The sequence below is a fragment of the Platichthys flesus genome, chromosome 20 (genome assembly GCF_949316205.1).
Source record: "Platichthys flesus chromosome 20, fPlaFle2.1, whole genome shotgun sequence".
NCBI lineage: Eukaryota > Metazoa > Chordata > Actinopteri > Pleuronectiformes > Pleuronectidae > Platichthys > Platichthys flesus.
In genome coordinates, this window is record NC_084964.1 from 17,320,348 (window position 1) to 17,343,548 (window position 23,201).

General features: G+C 46.2%; 1 protein-coding gene across 1 annotated transcript in view; it reads right to left on the bottom strand.

Moving 5' to 3' along the window:
* Window positions 1-11,779: 11,779 nt before the first annotated feature.
* LOC133931858 (heparan sulfate glucosamine 3-O-sulfotransferase 3A1-like) overlaps window positions 11,780-23,201 on the bottom strand; it is a 29,544-nt gene continuing 18,122 nt past the window's right edge. The window contains exon 2 of the mRNA XM_062378803.1: window positions 11,780-14,260. Coding sequence (XP_062234787.1) covers window positions 13,639-14,260 — 622 coding nt within the window. The 3' untranslated portion in view covers window positions 11,780-13,638. The remainder of the gene's footprint in view (window positions 14,261-23,201) is intronic.

Consider the following 23,201-nt stretch of genomic DNA (forward strand, 5'->3'; position numbering starts at 1 on the left):
CCTTATGTGTTCTGGCTCCGACCTGCTCAGCCATTAACGCCTGTGCCATGAACAAATGGATTGTGTGCTGGTGCCAGAGCCCGGCCTCTCTCCGCCTGCTCCCCCCCCTCCTCCGTCCAGTGACACAGGCAGGGCTGCACCTTTTTAATGCCTCTTAATGTTCTCATGCCTTCCCTCTGCATCCAAGTGTCTGATCGAGCAGTTGAGCTGTTCTCTGGTCAGTGGGTGACGCACTGCAAGTCCTCAGCTTGAGATAGGGACAGAGTGAAATCCGAAATGCTGAAATTATATATGATTGACATTTAAATTGATTTCTTTTTGTATTTAATGTGAAAACAAGACTGTTTATAGAACCGTGCGTCAAAATAAAAATGTTCTAGGACAATAATGGATTTTCCCTAATTGATCCAATATCATGTTTATATTCACCTTGATCCTGTTTCTAATACAATCAATTTTCGTAATATGATCAGTTCAAGACGCTGCTACACCCTTCGCAAGATTTGTTAGAGAAAGTGTTTAATTAAAGATAATAAATCACATTTGGTGCAATTTAGTTCCTGCAACAGTTCATAAAACACAATCTGTCAGGAGTCGCGCCCGGAGAGGTCCGTGTCTCCACCTTCCACAATCTCCTCTGTGCCCTGGTGCCGGCTGCAGTTGTTGTGTCTTATCACATTTTCACACAGTCCCCTCCGCAGCTCTGACAAATTCAAAATGCTGCTTTTGTTCGCAGAGCTTGAAAAGAGAGAATGAGAGGAACGAGGCCTCAGAGAGTCGCAGCGCCATCAGCGTTAATGCAGGCGCTCTCCATCTGCTGCGGAGAGCTGAGGCGAATGCCAAGGAGGCACAGGAACAGGGAAAGTTAAATGCAGATGTGTGTATGCGTGTGCACGTTCGTGTAGGTATTCTGCTTTTGATGAGAGCCACAGCGTTTCTACACTTTGTAAAAATGAGATTCAGCTTGACCAGGAGCAGACCAGTGGAGTCAGCGTGTGACAGTCACTGGATTGAAGCATCTTATCCTCAGTGGACCATGAATGACCTTCATCCTGGTCATCCTGTGTGATCACCACGATTCAACCTGTTACCGGCTCCTGCTCTTTGTGAGAGAAGTGAGAGGAGCAAGATGAATTGGTGTGATTTGTGTCTCTACTGGCAGGATTCTGTGATCGAGGCACAGGAGGGAGGCCGACGGAGGGAGAGTGAGGGGAAATTGGAAAGAGAAAAAAGCACGGAACGAGGGATGATGACGGGGGGGGGGGGGGGGGGTGAAGAGAAGGAACATTAAATGATGGCTCCCTCGCGCTACCTTAACAGAAATTCTTAGACTTTATTTTTCTTGCTTTAAAGCATTACACAGATTCGCAAGGAGGATGATGCTAATACGGTAAAGATTGTGGAGCCAGCTGTTTCAACCACTGGTCACAGGCTGCGACTCGTCGGGGGGGGGGGTTCTGGCCGAGCTACAGAATCCATAATCAGCCATTAACTGCACGTGCAAATCATGGACTTGCTTTCCTCTCCTCATTCCTTTCTTTTCAGATCACTGCATTATTTTTGGTAAAAAGCACTTTCAAAACTATTTCAAAGTAAGGGTACCCACCCAGCAGCTTGTTTTACTTTTAAATTGCTAAATTGAGAGGGGGTTAGAATAAAGTGCTACCTCACCAGGCCTGTAGAATCATTAAACTGAAACAGGCCCGGGCTGATCTGGTCACAGTTCGTAGAGACACATGCAGTCTGTGACGAGGGATCACACACATGCCATCGGGACTGGGAGTCAGATTTAAACTACCCGTGTCACATATGGAAACTGGTGTAAAATATGACCCACCACTATACTCTGAACCCTAATGTATGAAGATCCCTACACACACACACAAACTGCTCACCAGTACACATCGTCCTCATTATCCACTTTATGAAAATGATGTGACTCCGGCTGTGGCGGAGACGTACAGCCGATATGACAGCCTGCTAAAGTGCTGAGTTTAGCACAAGCTGTTAAACACCACATTAACTTTTGGGACCAAACATGCATAAAACAGAGGCAGCAGCGTGCATTAATATTTATGGGTCGGCACGGAGGGCTCTGCTCTTTTTTTTTCTTGTTAAAGTATTTACAAAGTTCTGGTATTGATTGTGAGGAGGGAGCTGTCTGCAGAGGGAGACGTGTGTAGCCACTTGTCCAGACCTGGAAAAGGTCACTGTTGACAAATTAGTTTGTTGATGGGTCAGTGAGAGAGGTCGCGAGCCTGCAGGAGGAGGTCAGGAGGTCAAGTTTGAGCAAACACCAGCCCAACGTGTGGCAGCTACTGTCGGGGGCTCGGCTCTCCGCTCAGGATAAACAGGGGTGACTCATTTTCTATAGAACAGCTTTTAGCTTGTATTTCTATAATCAGTTATTTAAGTGTGGCAGATTTTTTTTCCCATCAAGATTCATTTATTATTCTTTTGGGAATTTGTAAAAACGACACAAACAAATGCAAACGATAACATAACTTGTTCAAGGTATAAATCCCACCCAAAAATACGTATGCTTGCTTTTTACAAACAGCTCTGTCCTCTTGATCTTGTCCCGTTTATGATCAATAAGTCCTAAGTTGTGTGTTTTTGTGCGTTCGTAACACAGTGTGTGAATTTGCCCATGCAGCAGAGAATGTGTTTCATTATTAGCAGTGTGGGCTGCAAGTGTGCAGCGGTGTCCGCCGCTCCATTACCTCCCTATTGATTGAAGGGCTGGATTTGATGTGTTAATCCGCTCTCCCTGGTGAAAGACTCCTGTCTTCGGAGACACTAAACACACACACACACACAAAAACACACACACAGGAACGCACACACACACACGCACTCTCTCGGAATAAAAAAAAACTAATCAAGTGAGAATTCTACAAGGCTCCTCGTTCACCTTGCAGTCCTGTGAAAGCCTTTGATCAAGAAGTGCTTAGGTTTCACATAAATGCCTGGATCCCTTTCAGAGACCACGCTAAGCACACAGCTACTCGGGGGATTGAGGCCACTTTAATGCCTGTTTTCGGAGCTTCTCTGTGGTATGTGAGCCGACACGTTAGCCGAGGTGCACGGCGAGTTCTGAGCCGCCACACAAGTAGATATCACAGGCGTCGACCCGTGTGGGATTGGTATGAAATACCGGCTCGACTTTTTTGCGTGTGACAACAAAGCGACGCGTCTCTCTTCTGTCAGCAGTTTTTAATTTCGATGGTGTTGGAATCCGTGCTGTGGACTGACAGTGTTTCAGTTAAAGCTTCACAGGTGCAGCGTATTCCACTTCTTAAATTTTAAGCAGCTTGCAGGTATCACACATTTAAACCATGATGGCTTTTCGGTGGAGCAGGTATCTGGAGCCAGGGCTCGGCAGAATCCTTAAATTCAATCACCAGATTTCACACACAAAGATATCACACCACAGTTTAAAAGCTTCTTCCTTGACCCCTATCCCAGCCTTTCTCCAAGTTTTATGGAAATCCGTGTTTAAGTTTGATCTTAATCAGTCACTGTTCATTACTTATTCATTCCCTGAATTAAAACATCCACACACTGTTAAGCATTCTCTCCATCTTCCCTCATTTGAAGTGTTTATTCCAAAGCGTTGTTGTTTACATGCTCGATAAAATAATAATCATTTCAAACGGCCGCGTCCCGTTTCCGAGGGGAGTCGTCTTTGTTTGGAAACACAGGCTTCTACTCTTGCAAGCGCCGGGTTGAAATGAACCGGAGTGAAATCTTATCAAATAAACATGTTTGCGAGTTTGTCTGCGTTTTACACTTGAGCGTCTCTTTGTCTCCTGATTGTTGGAGACGTCACCGAATCCCAGTGCGACGTCTTCTGTCTGTTTTCTGTCGCCGAACCAGCAGCCAGACGTTCACTCACAGGCTCATGAATATTTGCCTCTGTAATTCCTCAACCCTGTCATTATAAAACATGTTGTGCAGGTGCAGCAGCCATGAATTCATCGGGGCCGAGCTTCCTGACGTCTTTGTCTCGTTGGACGCTTCTTCTCCGAACCTCCTTCCTCTCCCCCGTCTCTGCTGTTGACACACACTGTGGCTCCAACTCTGCAGCTCTGACTCCGCAGGCTCTTGCTTTTCAATCTACTCCCTGTGAGAAGGGACTCCCTGATTCATGCCTCCTTCCTCCTCCTCTGGACAAAGGGAATTCCTCCACTTACGGGACCAGAGCGTCAGACTTACCTCCCGGGCCAAAAGGGCACAGGCTCCCCATCTTCCAGTGGCCAGTGCAGTATATTGACTGTTAAAAAAAAAAAAGGGCAACACTCACACAAGAGCCCCGCCGCCCCCCCCCCCCCCCTTGAATCAAAGCCGCGGAGCAGCGAAAGGTTAAAAGCTCCTGGGCCCTGCAGACACATTTTTCAGCAGTGGGGTGGGGGGGCGGGTAATAGGATCAGAGCTTCCATAACTCCCCAGAACAGCCAATCCTCCCTCGTTTCTGCCCGTTTAGCCTTCAAAGAGAAAGTTTGTGTCTGTGACGGCCGGTCAGGGGGTTAAGAGGAAAGTGCATTTTTTCGGTCACAAACTCAATTTCCGTGGTGAGCTGAAGAGGCCATGCTTTAAGACCCGGAGCATAAAGCCTGTTTAATTTGTGCCACACAGTCTCATGCTGATCCTCTGGGACCAAATCCTGATTGTGTGGGTGGAGGATCCAGCAGGAACGAGAACGTCCGTCCGAGTGGTGTGTGATGTTTCATGCGCCTTTTTGTCGTAGCGTCTTTCTGTTGTTATCTTGTTAGCGAAGGAAATGAGGCCAAACAAATTAACCCTGATTCTCTCTATTAGTGACATTATTACAACATGTCCCTGAATGTTCTGTACGACAGCACTTAACGGTTCTGACGGGTTCTCTGTGGTGCACCCTGCTTATTTGTAATATAACGTTAGAGAAGTCAGAAGATGGAACAAAAATAAGAAAACTGAATAAATAAATCCCAGTAGAGGAATACTGAAGTTAAGCCTCCCAGATTATTTGCATGGATTTGCACCATTGACCTGTAGCCGGCCATTTTAAACCAACGTTTGAACTGATCAAGGGCAGGAAAGTCTAAAACACCAGAAACTAAATTCTTCATTAAAGAGTCGTGAGGAAGGAGAATACGTCTCTTTAATTAACTGATTTAAAAACACAAAGAAGATCAATACAAGATAATATTTCCAATGTCTGTGCTCAGGTCTGATGATGCACTATGTCTGTTGTTATTCTACCTCTGCTGACTGTGGCAGTGCGGTAACGTGGGCTAAAGGTAACACAACTCACCTACACGGCCTCTGTGCTGCAAACATGCCTCGACAATGTGATCAATTATCACCGCGGCCTCACGCCTGAATGCCTGAACTGCTCCTCTCCTGACCGAAGGCCATCACTTGAGCGAGAACACCGTCCCCCCGATAATTAAAAGAGCTCCATTGTGGTGCGTGGCTGAGATCGGATGACGAGGACAGGGCGAGCGTGGAGCGGAGCCCGGGAGGAGGCCACGAGGGGGCCGGGTCCCCGTGGCTGACCTCGGACCAGGCTCCGCTCACCAGCTGCCGCCTGCAACTGGACACCTGAGCCCCTCAACCGGGATCACTTACCTGACACACTCATTAACTATGCAGCATACAAATGGATACAGATGCAAATGACAACGATATCCTTACTACTCTGTTTTGTTGACTACAGGCCTGAAACCATTGCTCCATTTCAAGGGACATAACTAGTTGTGGAGTCCCAGTGCAGGGTTTTCTATCTTTAAGGTGGTTTAACCTGCTTGAAGGCTGTTCTCAGAGCAGTCCTTCTCACAGTTTACCCTACTGTTGCCCCGGGGGCGGCTACATGTTGCTGCTAGCTGCCCCCCCCTTCACCTGTCAGTGGTGGGCTTCACCAGGAGGTCACGCTTTGTGGATGCCTGACAGCACAACTCCCTCACTGGGGCTCCTACGTATCTCTGATCTCACGAAAGGCCTCTGACAATAACTAGAGGTTTCTAGATGTTTACCTTCTCAAATCTCATAATACAGCAAAAACAGTTGGTTGTAGCATAACATGGAGGAAATTGGTTAAACTAATATCAGTGACCGGCCCAACCTTGTTGAAGGAAACTGAGGCACCAGTCAAATTTGTTGTTTAGAATATTCCAGACTGTATTTTGTGTCTTGGCCGGGAAGTGCTTTAGAAAACTGGGCGTTTTAATCCCATTGAGGTTTTGTGCTTGTTAAATAAATACCAAACACCAGCATGACCTCAATGCATGCTGGGAAACAGAGCGGCGAGTCCGGAGACGTCCACGATGGTTTATGACTGTTTCTCGAAGGGCCGGCGATGTTATGTGCAGCGATACATCACACTCCAACACACCTCACCACAATCAGTGTGTGTGTGTGTGGGGACATACTGTGAGGGCTCATGTGATCCTTCACACCAGGGCCTGCCCGCACCTTTGTGGGGCCCTTTGCACAATTTGATTTGGGTGTGGGGGGGGAGCCTGGCGCCACCAATGCTATTGACTATTACCAGGGCCTGATCATTTCTACACCTACTGTAAATCTAACACCCAGTATGATCTACACTGGTTTTCCGCTGTGTTGCAGAGGGGCAGCTGGTCTTGATTAAACCAGTAGTGTTGTTAACATAATGTTGCATTTTTCTATGATTACAATTGACGTGAAATGTGACAAATCAAGCGCCCCAGGGCCGGGTGGGGGGGGGGGTGGGTGGGGTGGGGGGGGGGGCCTGAGCCGGCGCTTGGCTCCCTGACGCCCTGAGGCCGATTCTGCTTCTGCAACCTGGGTGATTACTTTGCGTCCCCAGAAACGAATCCATCACCTGATTATACCCCGAGCCTCTACAGCAACACAACTCCTCTGGAAAAGAGCAACAAACTGCCATAGCTGTCGTATTTATGAGCGCGAGGGCCACTGTGTGTAGCGGGCCCCGAGCTCGCACATACTTCACACACTGACCCCTGTGCTGCTCTCATTTGTCAGAGCAAGACAAAGCTCAACTAAACAGCAAAACGAAGCCGAGGGGAGTGACAGAATGGGGAGTGACGCTGGATAAACACACACAGTGTTGTGTGTCATAGGCTCCTCGGTATGAACACAACTCCAACACTCCCAGAACAGGTTGGAAAGCGACCGGCTGAATCTAATTCATCGGACCGAAGGGACGGACTCGCCTCCGCCGCTGCAGCCGAGACCCACGGCTCAGATTTCCTCTCTATCTCTCCATCAATCCCGAGTGTTCCACGAGCTGCTCCACCAAGATACACAGTGCCAGGAGAAATATTGAACTGGTCTGCAACACCTCACCGTGCTCGGCTCCTCCAGCCCAGTTCATCACGGTGGTTTTTCTCCAGTCACACTGCTTCAGCCCTGGGTGATAAATAATTCCTGGGCCCAGCCTTGACTTTTTCCTCGGTGGTGTTTGCATGCTGTCCCTTCACTCGGCACCGCGGCACTCCGACAGCGTCAATTATTAACCAGCTCCTTGTGCTCTGTTGTGTGTGCGTTGTGTGTTCGGGAGACAGTGTTGTTTCTGTGTGCGAATAACACTAGAAAAAACTTTACATCGCACGTGTGAATGTGAGCTGACACACACGCTGGATATGTTGCTGCTTCTTTGTATGAAGCATGTGAGTTTTTTGTGGGTCTTTGCGTTTGCAGCTTTGTTTTGAGGAAGTTTGTGAGTTTTTTCAGCAGTTTGTGTGTCTTGGACCTCTGAGTGTGACGGGCCGATGTCTGTAATGAGGAGGAGGTAAACAGGGGCGACTCCTCAATCATTCATGAGGCAAACAGACACTGTGCAGTGAATGGGAATAGGTGTGCGATGATTTATTTACAGCTATTTGTTTCAGGCCACGCAGGCTAATTTCCCTCCAAAACAACCTCTACTCTTGAGCTGTGCCTCAGGTCGGATTTGAAGTGACCGACTAGAGCGTCCCAATTCGAAGGCTCCGACAAAACGTGTCCTTCCACACCAGAGCAGCGGAGGCTCCAACGGGTGGATCCTTAATATCCCATGATTCATTGCGCTTTGGTGACAAACTGGTTTTCAAGTAATCAGACAAAAAGTGAGCCAACCAAACTTTTTCGGGGCTAAAGCAGCAGTTGGAGGACGAGACGATGAATTGAGACGCAGCTTTAATCCAGCTCTGCCGCTCGCTCTCTTTTCCTGAACTCCTCCTCTACTCCTCCTCTACTCCTCCTCTACTAAGTGCAAACAATAAACAGAGCAGTTTGTCCTCTCCCACTCATCTGCTGCTAAATAACACATTAACTACATGAGGGGGAAGAAAGTGCAAAAAAAATCCACAATCTACCACAGCGCAAAAAGAGGGAAATATTAAGTGAATAGACATTTTGGCAAATGCAACATTACAAGCTCGTTCTCCCCGAAACCACAAATTACAGTGAAGATGACGGTTTGTGGTTTCACGGGGGGGGGGGGGGGGGTCTGTGTTCTGTCACTATTTCTTAACAAACAGCAGATTATGTGTGATTAAACTAACACGAGCTGCTGGTCAGTGGCCTTTTCTCTTTAGACTTTAGACAGCCAGAGTGTTTCCTGCTAACTTAATGCAGCCTTCATGGGAGGACAAGTTTAATGACCTCCAAGCTCCGGCTTCATACACGGCATGAGAGTGGTATCAATGCTCCGGTCTAAATCTTTGTATGAGCGCTAAGAAGGCAAATAGACAACCACACTTTAAATGATTGTGGTTCAGACATGTTGGCAGGTGGATTTTTCATTTAAAAAAATCTAGTTTCTAAATCGGAGAAGCTATAACTGCAGAATACTACACATTTTTGCTTTTGTCTCTGAGTCGACTCAGAATCTGGTTATTTCCTCTTTTTTAAATGCCATCGTATCTTAATTCATTTAGAAAGAATCTTCCCCGACATGGTTTCACATAACCAGAATAATGGCCGTTGTGTTTACGTGCACATTTACACAATTCTCCGAAAACCTGATCCGTACTCAGGGATTTTTTTCTGTGACTAAAAGGTTCCAGCTCCGAGTGGCAGAGCTTCCAGAGACGTCCACTCACGGGACAAACGTCCTCCTCCCTCCAGGACGGATTTGGACTCTTGGCCGTCTTGTTTAGATTTCTGTCACCCTGCTTTTCATCCAGGGGAAGGAAAATCTGAGCTTAACATGAACACATCTTTCATCACGTGTCAGGATCAATTATCGGCCCTTTGAGAAGCAGCAGCTCCTTTGAAGAACTTTTTGTTGGGGAGGGGAAAGATGCGTGAAAACTCCGAAAAGTCAAAACACACATGTCTGGAAAGAGTCCGGCTCCCAGACGATGTTAATTGCTAATTTTGTGTGTTGTCTGCCGAGCGCCGGGCACAGAAGCGACAGTTCAAAGAGCATGTCCGGCGTTTTTTTTTTATTCCCTGCAGGCGATCCTATGGTGAAACGTCTTGTCATTACGAAGGAATAATTGGTCACTTTCATGGGAACGTCTTTTAAAACTTAAAACCAACAATTGCCGCATCGCAGCAGAACATTTCTCTCTTCATGCTTTCGGCCGGCCACAGGGTCCTCTGCTCTCTCCGCTCTGTCACAATGAGAAAAGAATCTGCTCTGTGGTTTGAAAAGAGAAAACACCCAGGACACGAAGCCTCTGCAGAGAATAATAAGGCTTTCAATCCTCATTTGAATCAGTGTAATGACAGAATGAATGTGCTGCTGCCTTCTGCTGTGGGTGTGTTCAATGCATATGTGTTTTCCTGCCTGGAGCCAGGAGAATAAAACACAGGTATCTGGGCTCCATCTGGACGTAGTGCTCCAGATAAGACTTGAAATGCCGCTTTGAAGTTTGAAGATCTCTCGCTAAGATGCACGAGAACACGGTGGATGAAGCAAAGTTGAAATTGAAAGTGCGACTCAGTCCCCCCCCCCCTGGCTGTTTTGATTGAGGTTGTGTGTGGAGTGTGCCTGCCGGTGATATTTGCCCAGACTAGGCCGGGGATTAAGGGCTTCTCTTCTGGGATCCAGAGAAAACACAGGTCTGATCTCCTCCGTGTCCCTGCGCAGGGCGGGAGTGGGTGGCGGCCGTGTTTGTGTGTGGAAACCAGCAAGTCAGCACGTGTGTGTGTGTGTGTGTGTGTGTGTGTATGTGTTTGCACTTGCATTAAATGACAGATACTAAGCAAGTGTATGTGTGATGGCGTGCACTTCAGGAAGAGATGTGCAAACGATTCTGCTCTCGCTGCCGCCTGCCTCTTCAAAGCGATGTCCCTGATCCCTTGACTTCATCACTTTACATGGCCTTTATGAAGCCTGTGGCACCTCACATGCAAGCAGACGTGCACTCACACACACAGACACACACACACACACACCCTCAGAACTGTGTTTTTCTAAAGGCGGTTATCGTGCAGCCCACCCATCCTTCGCTGCCCCTCTGTAACGTCCACGTGTGCAGAAAAACAGAGTTGCGTGTCTGGAGATGGGGGGTGTGCATGAGAGCAGGTTTTGGGAGCTTAGTTAGTGTTAAGGCGGGTGCAGGCCAGCTAATTGTGTTCATGTGGCTTACCACAGGTGCTCCAGCGTCTCTCTCTCTCTCTCTCTCTCTCTCTCTCTGTGTGTGTGTGTGTGAGGCTGAGTGATGCCACATTGATGGAATGAGCAGAAGAATTTAAGAAGAAAGGGAAAAAGCACATCAGAGAGATTGCCAAGGCGACCAGGAATGCTTGTCGTTCTCCAGCGGCTCCCCCCCCCCCCCCCCCTAAAAAAAACACAACCTACCACACGCTGGAAGCTGTTTTTCAAATCGATGGACTGGAGGTTTTCCCCGGGTCCGTGCCACCGACCCCGAGCCGACGCTCCCTGACAGCAGAGGCACCCCCCCCCCTTTCATAGTCAGCTGCCCTTCAGAGAATCCAGTGGGAGGATGAGAACTGGCTCTGTTTATTACTGTGAGTAAGCAGTGGTGAGGAGGAAAAGTATGATTACTAGTTGCATTAATTAGGAAAATAAATTCACAGGCCTAAAATTAGGTGATTTCTATGATAAATATCACCACTTTCACCACTGCATTCCTTTTGAGGCTTTTTGACTGATACTCAGGAGATTACTGTATTATTGGCACTAAAAAACAAACTCGATTTCATTTGACATTTAGTTTGATGTGATCAAAGTTCGTGATTAAGCCCAAATGATCACTTATCTGATCATGGCTATTGTTGAACACAACATTTTTCACAACACTCTGTAGGAGTTCTGTGCTAAACACCTACATCAAGGCCATAGTTTGAGCATTAGTCTTATATTTTGGCCATGGACATGTGATTAAGACGTGAAGTCTGATTCAATAACAGTGTCTGTTTCCCAAAATTAGCTTTACATCGTCTAAATACAAATATGAGCAGGGGCTGAGGTTTAGAAGCCAGAATAACCAGTTCTCGTTGTTCTCCGACCTCCTTGACATTGTCCCCCAAGTACCGGAGCCGTCAGGACATCCTGAATGAGGCTTTCAGATTCCTAAGTGTCTGTTAAAATCTCAATGCATCTTTTGAGTACCTGCCCCGAAGGCTGGCTGGAGATCAGCGAAGGAGAAGAGTGAAGGTGTAAAGATGGAGAAGGAGCAATGCAGTGCTTTTATGATTCTGCAGGAAGCCGAGTTTATCAGATGCGTGATCAGCACTGTGATGACTTTAATGTTTCTCCACAGCTCTGTGGCTTCACTCTCCTGTTGCACTCACTCATGCATACATTTGAGAGGTGGGAAAAACACAACAGAGAGACGGGTTATAATTAAAACGTTTACATATAACATCTTTTATTCAATGAGTGCCTTAAAAATCCCTACAACTCGGAGTAAACAACAGTCAGCACAGTTAGATTGGTAATATAATCGCCCAAAAGACAGAATGTATATTAGGTTGTTTTCTGATGCTCCCCGCCCCCCCCCCAAAAAAAACACACTGTTGATTTTTGTGCCTTTGAAGAACATCTGCTTTCAGAAAGTGGCTCACAATACAAGTAGAGAGAAATTAGGAACACAACTCAGCCATTGTTCTCATGCACCCCTGGGTTTGAGAAGACTTCCACACATTCGCTCACACACACACACACACACACTTGTATTCACACACATACACACATAGCCTCGAGGCAAGGAAGGCCAGTGACATCAAGTGTATTCAATTCACAAGGAGGCATGTTGAGGAAACTGGAGTCGCGGTCGGGGCAGGCGAGGCGGAGGTCCCTCACCTCCACCGCAGTCGCCGGTGCTTGAATAATCGCGAGTGCTATCTTTGCCTTTAACTTCATTAACTGAAGGTGGGGGAACAAACCCCTGAAATAACACAGCTCTGAAGCCGGAGGCTCAGACCACACGTGTCCACGCACTGTGCGGCAGATACATGTTAGAACGGATGACCTGAAATTAACACACGTTTTTTTTAAGCGTTCAGTATAAAACAAACAATACTCTAAAAGGCATGGGGAGCGTAATAATACAAGAGCAAATAATCACTGAGGAGTTATTCAAAATACAAACATACTGCGTGTGTACCTCTTGAATAAATACATTTCAAAAATACATATATATTTTTATCTTTTTCTTTATATTCTTTTTGCTAGAAATTTTTTGAAAGCAGCTATGTATGTTTAAAATATGGCATTGAATCACTCAGCAAGAGCTTTTATCAAAAGCCCCTGAACACATCTTCTTAAAGAAGCACTGCAGATCACAGTCTCCCTCTCGCAGGCGAGGACTTCGGAGTTCAAAAATAAAAAAGTCAAAGAAAGAGGAGTTTCTTCAGATAGTGCAGGGAGACGTGACGAAAATCCCTCAACAGCTCAATCGTCTTTTTCTCGGATGAAAACATCTCCATGATTGTGGATTAGAGGCAGCGCTGATGATGAATGATGTAACGGTGAAAGATTGCATATCAGGGCTGCCGCCGAGGAGAGGGGGGACCCTCCTCTCTCCTGGAACAGCCACATATTGCTTAGGGTGAGCGGCGAGGACACCGTCGGGGGAGCAAACGTTTTGACAACCAAGTCGAGACATCTCTGGAAGTTCACAGAGCAAAGTCCAAAAGTTTGAGAAAAGTTTATAATATTACAAAAATAATGGTGTTAGGAAAAAAACAAATATTTCTGGAAAAAAGTCCTATAATTTCCATTGGCTGTTATATAAGATCTTGTTTTCTTTTACAATTACTACATTCATAATTTGTAGGAATAAATAATTTCAATATATGATTATGATTTTATTATATGAATCATATATATATATATATTTGTTTTTAAATAATAATAAAAATTCAAAGAATAAATGCACAAAAGTAAAGCCTCCATGTTAACATGAGTATTAAATTAAATATAAATCTATGAGAAAGTATTTTGAGATTGATTCTTATTTTCGAGAATAAATCCAAATAATAGAATTTGATCAGTTATATCAGATTAAATCTCCAAGGTTTAGCTTTGCTTCTATTTTCCCGATATTTACAAAATGTACTAAAACTAAAACTTTTAGAAATAATATCTGTGCTATTCCTTGAAATGTCACGAATTTGTACCCAAAAGTGTTTTCCCTTTGAAAGTGGTCCTCACTCGTCCATCGTGGTATTTCCAGACAGTCCTCAGTGTCCCACTCAGTCCTCCCAGCCGAAGAAGCGTCCCGTCATCTGGTAGAACTTCATGTTGAAGGGCCGGTAGAAGTCCCGCAGCCTCTGCACCACCTCGGGGTCAATGTTCGGGTGGGTCCTCCCTTTGGTTTTCCCCAGGCAGTGGGGCTTGCTGCTGCCCTCGGCCTTCTTGAGGCACGGGAAGCCCTTGGTCTGGTTGAAGTAAAAGTGTTTGTCCGTGATGATGCGCTTGAGGCCCAGGAAGTCCTGCACGCGGCCCAGCTCTCCGGCCGGGTCGCTGATCAGCCGCTCGCCGCTCACGAACAGGATCTGGCCCATGGGGAAGTACTGCAGCCAGTTGTCCAGGTGCTTGGCGTAGATGCCGATCTGGACGGCGCTCCACGAGGTGTCGATGAGCCCCGTAGTCCTGTTTTTGAAGGTGAGGCTCTCGAAGGAGGGAATGTCGGGCTTCTTGGACAGTGTCTGTGTGTAGTCGGAGATAGCCCTGGTGACCGGGTCCCTCACCACCACGATCAGCTTGGTGTCCCGGGACATGGCGGCGATCCGGGCGGGGACCTCTCTAGTCACAAAGTAGCTGGGGGTCTTCTCCATGGTGATCTGGCCCTCCAGGGTCTTGGGCATCAGCTCCCTGGAGAAACACCAAAGAAGAAAAAAGGAAAGTGAGAAATTTCTTTGGGGAACTGAACCTCTTGGCTGAAGCGCACCAACCCACTGACCCACTTGTACAACCTCTGCTACTACAATAAACATTACAACTGGATGAACCCGGGCTAAGTCATCAAATACTCTGAATCCAATCAACCCAGAATAACACGGCTCACAGCGCGAGTGCAGCAGTGTATTTATTTGATCTCTATCAGGTGTGACCGAATGTTGATTTGCAGCTTTGGCTCAGCACCAGACTCGTGCTCGCCCCTCGATATAAAGACATTCTTGCGGTGATGGTATGCAGATGCTGCCTCGAGTAAGATCCTTAATGTACCAGGAGGGTTCATGGAATCAAGCATGGGACTCCCCTGGGTGCATTTGAAAGGAGGTATTCTTCATACTCGTATGGCTCAGCAGGAAGAATATCAATCTCTATACCCATGCTATGGTAGTGCCGGCTATGAAATATTGATACTTGAGCCAAAAGGACCCCTCTCAGCATAATTGATCACCTTCCTGTCTTTCCGGGATTTCCACAATCATCCAGAAGCTACTTCGATACTGCGGCTTTCCAGTAGTTGTGGTTTAAAATTGTGTTTCTCTGTTATAATCATTGATACTCAATAAATCCTTTTTCATCCACCTCATGAAATTAAATATTAGTGTTGAACCCAGAGGTCACAACATTTGTGGGTTGATTTTTATTTAGCTTCTTCTCTGACCGGGTCTTTCTTCGTCGTGAACTCACAAACAAGATGGGTAACAAGCGGATCCATTCGTCCGTGCCCCCCCGCCCCTCTTTCTCCACCTCCCCTCCGTCCACCCTTCTTCTTCGGGACAGTGAATCTAAGCAAAGCGGGTAAAAGCAGCTCATGAATGTTTAACGCGCCCTCCCCGTGCCATTTAGAGCCTCTACAGAATACAGCTTTAAAATTCACCAAAGTACAGAATGCAGGCGTCAATAATTCATCTGCCGGGCTGCTGCTGTTTAAATCGAGTACCGGCGCTGACAAAGTGGCCCGGGCTGGTCCCAGGGCAGTTTCGCTGCCCGTGACAGAACTACCGAGACCCTGAAGGCGGGAGGTCGTCTGACATGTCCTGACTTCGGGAACTGGAGGCTGCTCCAGACTTCTATCTGCTGTTCATGTTGTTCGGTGTCGAGCGCCCGCGAATACAATCAACCTGCAGCTTCTGCCTCTGATGTGAGAGGCTGGTAAACAATCATGCTCCGTTTAACATACGCAGAACGAAATGAGACAGAGGGCACCAGGATGTGAGCTGAGGCCGAGCTTTACAAACAGAGTGCATGTTGGAAATGACTTCAGGTGTCGTGATCTTTGTGATAACTGGTTTCTCCGGCATGATCCGAGACAACCAAACAGCAAAACACAACATTCATACATCAGATAAACAACCTTTTGGATAAATTCAAGTGTTCCCTGATCCGACACAGCTCTGATTTAGGTTGGGTAAGGTTTAGGCATAGACATTACTTGGGTCTAGGGTGAAGGTTCATAGAAAACAACATCAAACAATCATCTCTTGTGCCAAAGTCCAATAACTTCTTGACCCATCAAACCTCCTGACCTCGTCCTTCTGTGCATTTTGTCGCTCTTTAACCACTTCACACATCTTTCCGCCTTTTCTCTCAATAGATATGAGTCATAATTAAAGTGAGCACGGTTACTTTCCCTACAGAATGTTGAGTTTTTGTTTTTTACAAAGACTGGATTCAGGTTTATGTACAAAACAATTGGACGACACCAGTTCCAGGAAAGGTATAGAACTATTCACTGAGGCTACAGCACACAGTGAGTGTGTGCAGCCGGATTTGAAGCAGCTTCCGGTCGAGCTCAGCACGAAGAGATGAAACAGATCTAAAAGCCATAAGTCGATACCTCAGGGCCAGTGTCAAAACACATCCAGTTTATGTGGTTGAGAAGCCTGAGTGGATTTTTTCTCTGAGAGGAACAGATGACAGGGTCAGCACAAGGGGGGGGGTGGGGGGGGGGGGGGGGTAGAGACATGCAGGAAGTGGTCGATAAGAGCAACAGCAGCAACACGAGTCCACCAATGTCTCTACGTCCCCCCCCCCCCCCCCCCCCCCCCCACACACACACACACTAAAGTCCTCTCGGTTTCTGTGACCTTTCCGACAGTCATGGACAACACCACATCAGCCTCACCGCCCCAGGAGTCCCGGGTGGAGCTGCACTGTGTAGCGGTTCTTCAAAACAAACCCAATGTCATCAGGGAAGACAATAGCCACTCGGCTCAGTCGATAACAGAACTCGTCGGAGACTAATTATTGATAGACGGGGATCTCTGAGTCAGGCATGCAGGTAGACTTCCTGTACGACTTCCTGAGCAGAGTGGCATCGTGCTGATTGGGGAAACCACCAGACGTCTGAAACGGCCTCTGCAGTGCAACAACTTTACGATGCAAAGGGGAACATTATTGTGTTATGAAAAAGAAATGAGCCCGTAGCAAAGGAACGCATCCATATTTGATGGCGTGTGTGGAGCTTGTTCTGCGGTCGATGCACTCACAGCGGTGGCGGGGTGAGGGCACTCGTTGGGGGGGGGCAGCGGGTTTCAGGGTCAACGTGTGTTGTACGGTGTGCAACACGAGGACGGGCATGTTGGGAAGGACTCACATATTCAGGTTGATGTACATTTTATAGTTATTGGAAGAATGGTTTCAGGTGCGTCTGTGCAGTCATATGAAAAAGATGCTGGCTGCACTCCCCCCCCCACATACTTTACTTTTTATCCTTGATTAAGTGTTTTGGTTTAGTACCACGGATTTCCCCCTTTTTTTTACAAATGTCCCCCAGTGTCTCTATCTGGCTACTACATGACCCAGAATGCAACTGGACTGACAACAGCTCCACACCTATTTATTTTTTAAGTTTTCAAATCCATTGTCTTCAGGATTTGTGAAATATTTACATTTAAAGTTCCCTGGTGCTTTTTGACTGGACCAGACTTTTTGCACACGTCACCCTGTTTGAAAGTTATTTGAAACTTTTTCTGGACTAAGTGATTAATCAAAAAAACAATAAACTGATGAATGAACATAAACATTAGTTGCAGTCTCAGCTCTAATTCATTTTCCTTGAGTCACATATAAGTCACTGACACACACCAGTGTTATACGAGAGAGGAACACACATTCTCAGCTCTTGAGTTTCAGTTTGGAACCAGAGCCGCTGGGTTTCAAAGTCAGTGAACTACACTAAAGCTATTTCTTTCCATTCTACAGCAAAAAGCATACGGCTGCTTTCTAATGAAACTTTATTGGTGGGGTAGGTGATGTAACAGATGACAAACCGTCCAAGTGCTTTGAGATTTACTGCGGCTCCAGATTCCGCTTTGATGTCTTCATCGTGCTGCTAAAATACGAGTCCCTGAACTCAACCGAGCATGAAACACAGGCAGCGGGATCCACTCCCGAAACAAGACACAGGCCCGAGCACCAAATAAGAAACATCACACATGGACCCCGGCCTGACCTTTGAATCAAATATACATTCAGGATGACTAAGAACATCACAAACAGCTTGTGTACATGACAAAACATAGCACACGCTGTAATTGTACGTCATTCTGCTCATATGGAACTAACTAGCTTGGAGAGAGATGCCAGGACTTGTGCAGGCAGCTCTATTCCCTAATAATAAAAAGCCAATGTACACAGTGAAGTGCAGCACATCACTCAATACCTCCTTTGTAGACTCGTCTATAAAGAAACCACGTCGGAATAAAAAGGGCCCGATGCAACGGCTGCTTTCGTTTCCCCCCGCGGAACAGATTCGACTCGCAACTCTGCCCTCATATACCGGCTGTGACTCATGTCTGCCTGTTATATAAATGCCCCCCCCCCCCCAAAAAAAAGTATGAACGCGCCATAAGGTCTAATTTACTGTGAATCGGGTGCACACACACGAGATGACAGCATGACACGTGAATTAGGGAGGAGCAGGAAGCTAACAAGCGCTCGGTTCTGAAAACAGGGGGGCCCGTTTCCTCCGGACCTTTCAGGAGTCGCCTTGGATCCGGGCCAACGTCTGTCGATTGACGGGAGTTGTAAAGACGTAGAGGCAAGTGGGCATGAGTTCTGTCCCCCCCCCCCCCCCACGCAAAGGCTTTGATTCATTCGTCCTCCTCCAGCAGGGGAGGCCTGGCCGGCATAAATACACACCCACAGTGTTCCCTCGCCCCGGCCGCCAGATAATCATCTTGTAATTGGCTCAATATTTCTGCTGCTTTCAGGCGAAGAGAAGGGCCGGCGAGGGCTCCGACTTACCGGATGTTTTCCAGGTCAGCGGCTGCTGGCGGAGGTCACAGAGACAGGAGGAGGAGGAGGAGGAGGAGGAGGAGGAGGAGGAGGAGGAGGAGGAGGAGGAGTGTTTGGGAGGGGGTGATTTAGAGCAGTGGCTGATGAACTGGGAGCTTTACTGCTCCGTCAACGTTGTGCAACAGCCCGGATCCTCACCTGTAATCGCCGGCAGCGCATGACTCCCCATAGAAACGCTAATGAATGACAAAATGACACGATTGCCATAAACTCTAATTCACCTCCCTCAGGAACAATCACATGTTTAGGGGCAGGGAGTGGAGCAATGTGCTGGTTGGACAGCGAGAGGTCCAACTATTTATAATTCCAGGATTACAGATGTGAGCTTCCCAGATCAGGATAATCGTCCATTCCGTGACCCGGACAGTCCCAGTCCTCCAGGATCAGCTCACCTGACCCTCCTCTCCCTCCACAGGATTTATAAGCCTCATGTCCCCTTCGCCTGCACACCTGAACCGTACAGCTTTAAATCATCTGACAAGACTACACAGGATTACAGTTGTCTAAATCACACAGCTTCCTAAACAAGATCAATCAAGCGGGCCGTTACCAGTGAGCCTGAGAGGGTGAATAGACTGGAACCAGCTCAACTCAATGAAAAACAGTTGGATGCTTCTTGAGCCAAACTGGATCTTTGGGGACAGATGCCAATATCAATAATTTAAAAGAAAAATGTAAATACAAATGCACATTTCCTGTTTCTGTGCTTTTCCTACCAAAATAATGTTCGGCAGAGATTCAAATTTTGATTTCTTTTCAAAACAGTTTTTGCAAGGACTTCAAAACTCGGTTCAAATAACACCAAAACTTATTTAATTCGATATTTCAGGCTTTCGAACGCAAAGTTTCAACACTTCAAAGATGTTTTTTTTTTTTATCAGATTTTCGAATATGTCGTGATATTTTTCCCATGAAATGTCAGCTATGAAACAATTTCTGTGTGAGTCAGTAACATTGTTGTTGAATTGGATTCTGATGAAAGTTTGCGTGCTCGCTGTTTCCCCTTCTAAAGAAAAACCTCAAACTGAATTCTGCCTTTCTTTTTGGAAATTGTTTCTCATCACACTGATCGATTGTGACTCGGTTCTGACATTTTGCACAACTCGGTTCATGTGTGGCTAATTGCTTCAGAGGACACTTACAACGAATTAAACTTAAAAGCAGCTTGTTTTCCAACCAGTCGCTATTGCTAAAAAAAACACAGTGGGTTTCTCACATGGTTTTCATACAACCTTGGCCCCTGTTTGTGTTTCCCGTTGATTTACCCCAACCAGAATCATTCGGTTTGAAGAATACGAGGGAATTAGCTAGAAATAAAAAAATGGGAGTCATGCTTGGTTAAGAATACAGAACCGAATTATCTTATTCGTGAATCAAAACGGGAAATTTGCTCTTTGAGTTGAGAAGAAAGAATCCAGGGTGGGCTCCTGGAAACACGGAGGGAAACTGGAGCGGTACATGGGAACTGTAGGGGGTAGGAAGCAATTTTGAGAGTCATACAATTACTAGATAAGAGGCGTCTATTCTTGGAAAGCGCCATGGGAGGACAGGGTCCACTGTTTTCCTCGGGGGAAATGACAAGCTCGTGATAAAGAGTAAGAAGGAAACCCTGCATGACACCGGGGACAAACAAGATAACAACGTCACCGCGGATGAAAAACGTTTCGGAAAAAAAAGCGTCTGTGTTTTTATTTAAACGGAAAATGAATTGTCAGATTGACGATGACACATGTTCGTGAGGGAGGAGAGCTGCAAATTAAGATTGAAGATGGAGGATGATGGTTCTAAAAGTTAAACGTTGGCGTCATTAATATAAACGACTTTGTTAAAAAACTTCCCAGGGACGGAGAAGAGGAGGATGAAGCCGCCTGTCCTCCCCTTGCAGGCCGAGACGGAGAGGAAGAACAACACAGGAGAACGAGTCAATAACACGACGGCACACTGGAGACAGTCGACTTGGTAAATGTACGAACCCTCACAAAGTTGTGTTGTGTATTCATTTGTCGTAAGATAAGCGGCTGGTAACAACATTCAGACACACACTCCTCGCAGCCTCAGACGGCGCTGGCTTGTTGCCATTAGAATTTATCTGAGTCGAACGTCTGGCTCCACTCGGAACATTTCTATTTTTTATACGCACTCAAATATTAGCGACCCTCATAAATAATGTCTGGACAGAAAAAAATAATCAGACCTTTGTGATTTGTGACTGGTTGAACTTCATTATAAATGGAGTACAAGAATAATAGTGTATCATCCACTGTGGTGAAAACATCTTTTACATAAAAATCTCGTGTAAATAAATCTCCCTGCTGGACACCACTGAACCTCTCGTGCTCTTTTCTTTTCCTATATGCGATTCGGTAAAACATTTATAGAGTTAGCTTTGCAGGATGTTCTTATAAATTTATCAGAAGTGTTTTGAACAGAATCCTTATTTTTTTCTCTCTTCCTCTGTGCCCGAGTGCAAGTCCCCAGCTGATTGCGTAAGGGAGGGAAAAATATGCTTTATCTTTACGGCAACTAGCTTGTGAATAATTCACCCTCTCGAACAGTGGAGGGAGGAAGAGTGAGTGAGGGCAGTAAAATGGGGAAGCAGGTTGAAGCCATTGGAAGCTTTTTAAGAGGCCGAGGAGCAAGGTGAGCTCCCGTCTACGCTCCGGCTGCGTATCAGGAGGGAGGAGAGGATCAGAGGTGAGGGTGGGGGGGGGGGTCAGATGGATGAGGAGCAGTGAGCAAATATAGAAATGAGACAGAAAACAGAAGAGGATAGAAATACCCCATTTATAACCTCCTTCATAATTGTATTCCAGTGTAGTATCGTTATCTGACTCTAGGTCTGCAGATTAAACAATACAGAAAAAACCTTTGGATGTTTTAAATCATGTCTTTATATAGTTTGTCCTTAACAAATTATCATATAAGTTTGTTATTATGTGTGAGGAATAATGTTGTATCTGTGTTTTCTTATTATTCATAGTTATTAATGATTACGTTTTTGTTTAAACTGTAAATTATCAGGGCCTTAATTATATTTCTATTCATACAGGTTTGTTATTTTAGGAATAATTCCCATTTTCATATATATATATTGGCTTATGTATCAGTATCTTCAATGCAGTGATGATGTCGATAACTTCATGATGGTCTCAGAGGAAAAAGTCACAGTGCCACCAAAGGGGTTCATCCTCTGGAGACCACGACCCACTGTTCTCTCTGTGCTTTCTTTCAAGGCAACACATTTGAGCCTGGAACAAAGCACTGGAGTCAAATCACTATCCAAAGCCAGTGCTGGTTAATGGTGAAGCTGCTGGTGCTATGTAGGCTACTGCTCAAATATTGTAGATGTTCCCAGTTTGTATATTTATTATTTTCTTCTCCTGTAGCCTGGAGCTGTTTATTTTCACTCAGCGCTGCTCAGCTCAAGTCTCAAAACATCTGAGACATTGTTAGCGATGCACTGATTCTGGTGAATTATGAACGTACGCCCCCCCCGGTGCTTTTGAACACTTGATTTTGAATCCGTTCACAGTTGTTGCTAGTCGGTACCTGCATTCCTCGGATCTCCAGATGCTCAGGTGCAAGGTACGTGTGACCACTTGAAAAGGCCTGGAGAGTTTGAGAGCAGCCGGAGGAGCCATATAATTTTGATATTAGCGATTTATGTCCCTTTGAAACAAATGACTATAAAGAGCTATACCACCGAATATAACCCAAGGACGAGCTCTGTATTGTATCTCATGTCATCACACGGCGTGTACGTGTCTCCTTCTCAGACGCGGAGCTCACATTACTTTTTCATATTTCCCTGACCCACTTGCTCGGAGTTACACGGCGTGTGAGACGACTCTTCAGCGGGGATCAGCTTTGGCAGCGGCTCACTTCCATTTCGCTTTCTGCCAAGTCAGTCTTTGAGGTCTCATCAGCTCGGGGGGGAAATAAGACTCCTAAACTCGGGCTTAATACCGGAAGCTCATTTTTAAAAGGTATTGTGTCTCTTGAATGTTCAGCTCCACAGTGAAGGTGGCTTCATCGGGGAGTTTCAAGTGGTCCCTCTTCATCCCATAGTTTCTTCCAATGGAATAATCTGAGGCGGGCGGAGACAAATCACAGAAGACCACTCGCCTCAATCGGAAAAACCATTTCAATGGGTATTTAAATTCTACATTCAAGGCTGATTTGAATACAAAAAAATTAAGAAAAAAATCTCTGTGTCAAATGCACGAGAGCAAAATGAAATGTGAAATTGTTCAGAGCCAAATGGACGGCTTTGAGGGGAACCGCTCGGCAATAATTACCCGTGACAAAAGGCTAGGGCTTTTGTCTTTGGGACCATTACCATGGTGATTTTCAAGCTGCTGAAACATTCAATATAAACATTTCAATACGCCGCACAGACTGTCACTAAAAAGATATCCGCTACGAGCCTCGCTTGTGTGTGCAGCTCCTCCTCCTCCTCCTCCTCCTCCTCCTCCTCCTCACGCCACCACTGCTACTGCTGCTGCTGCTGCTGCTACTGGCCTCGTTGAGAAGGGAAGACATGAAAGCTTTAGCTCGTGAT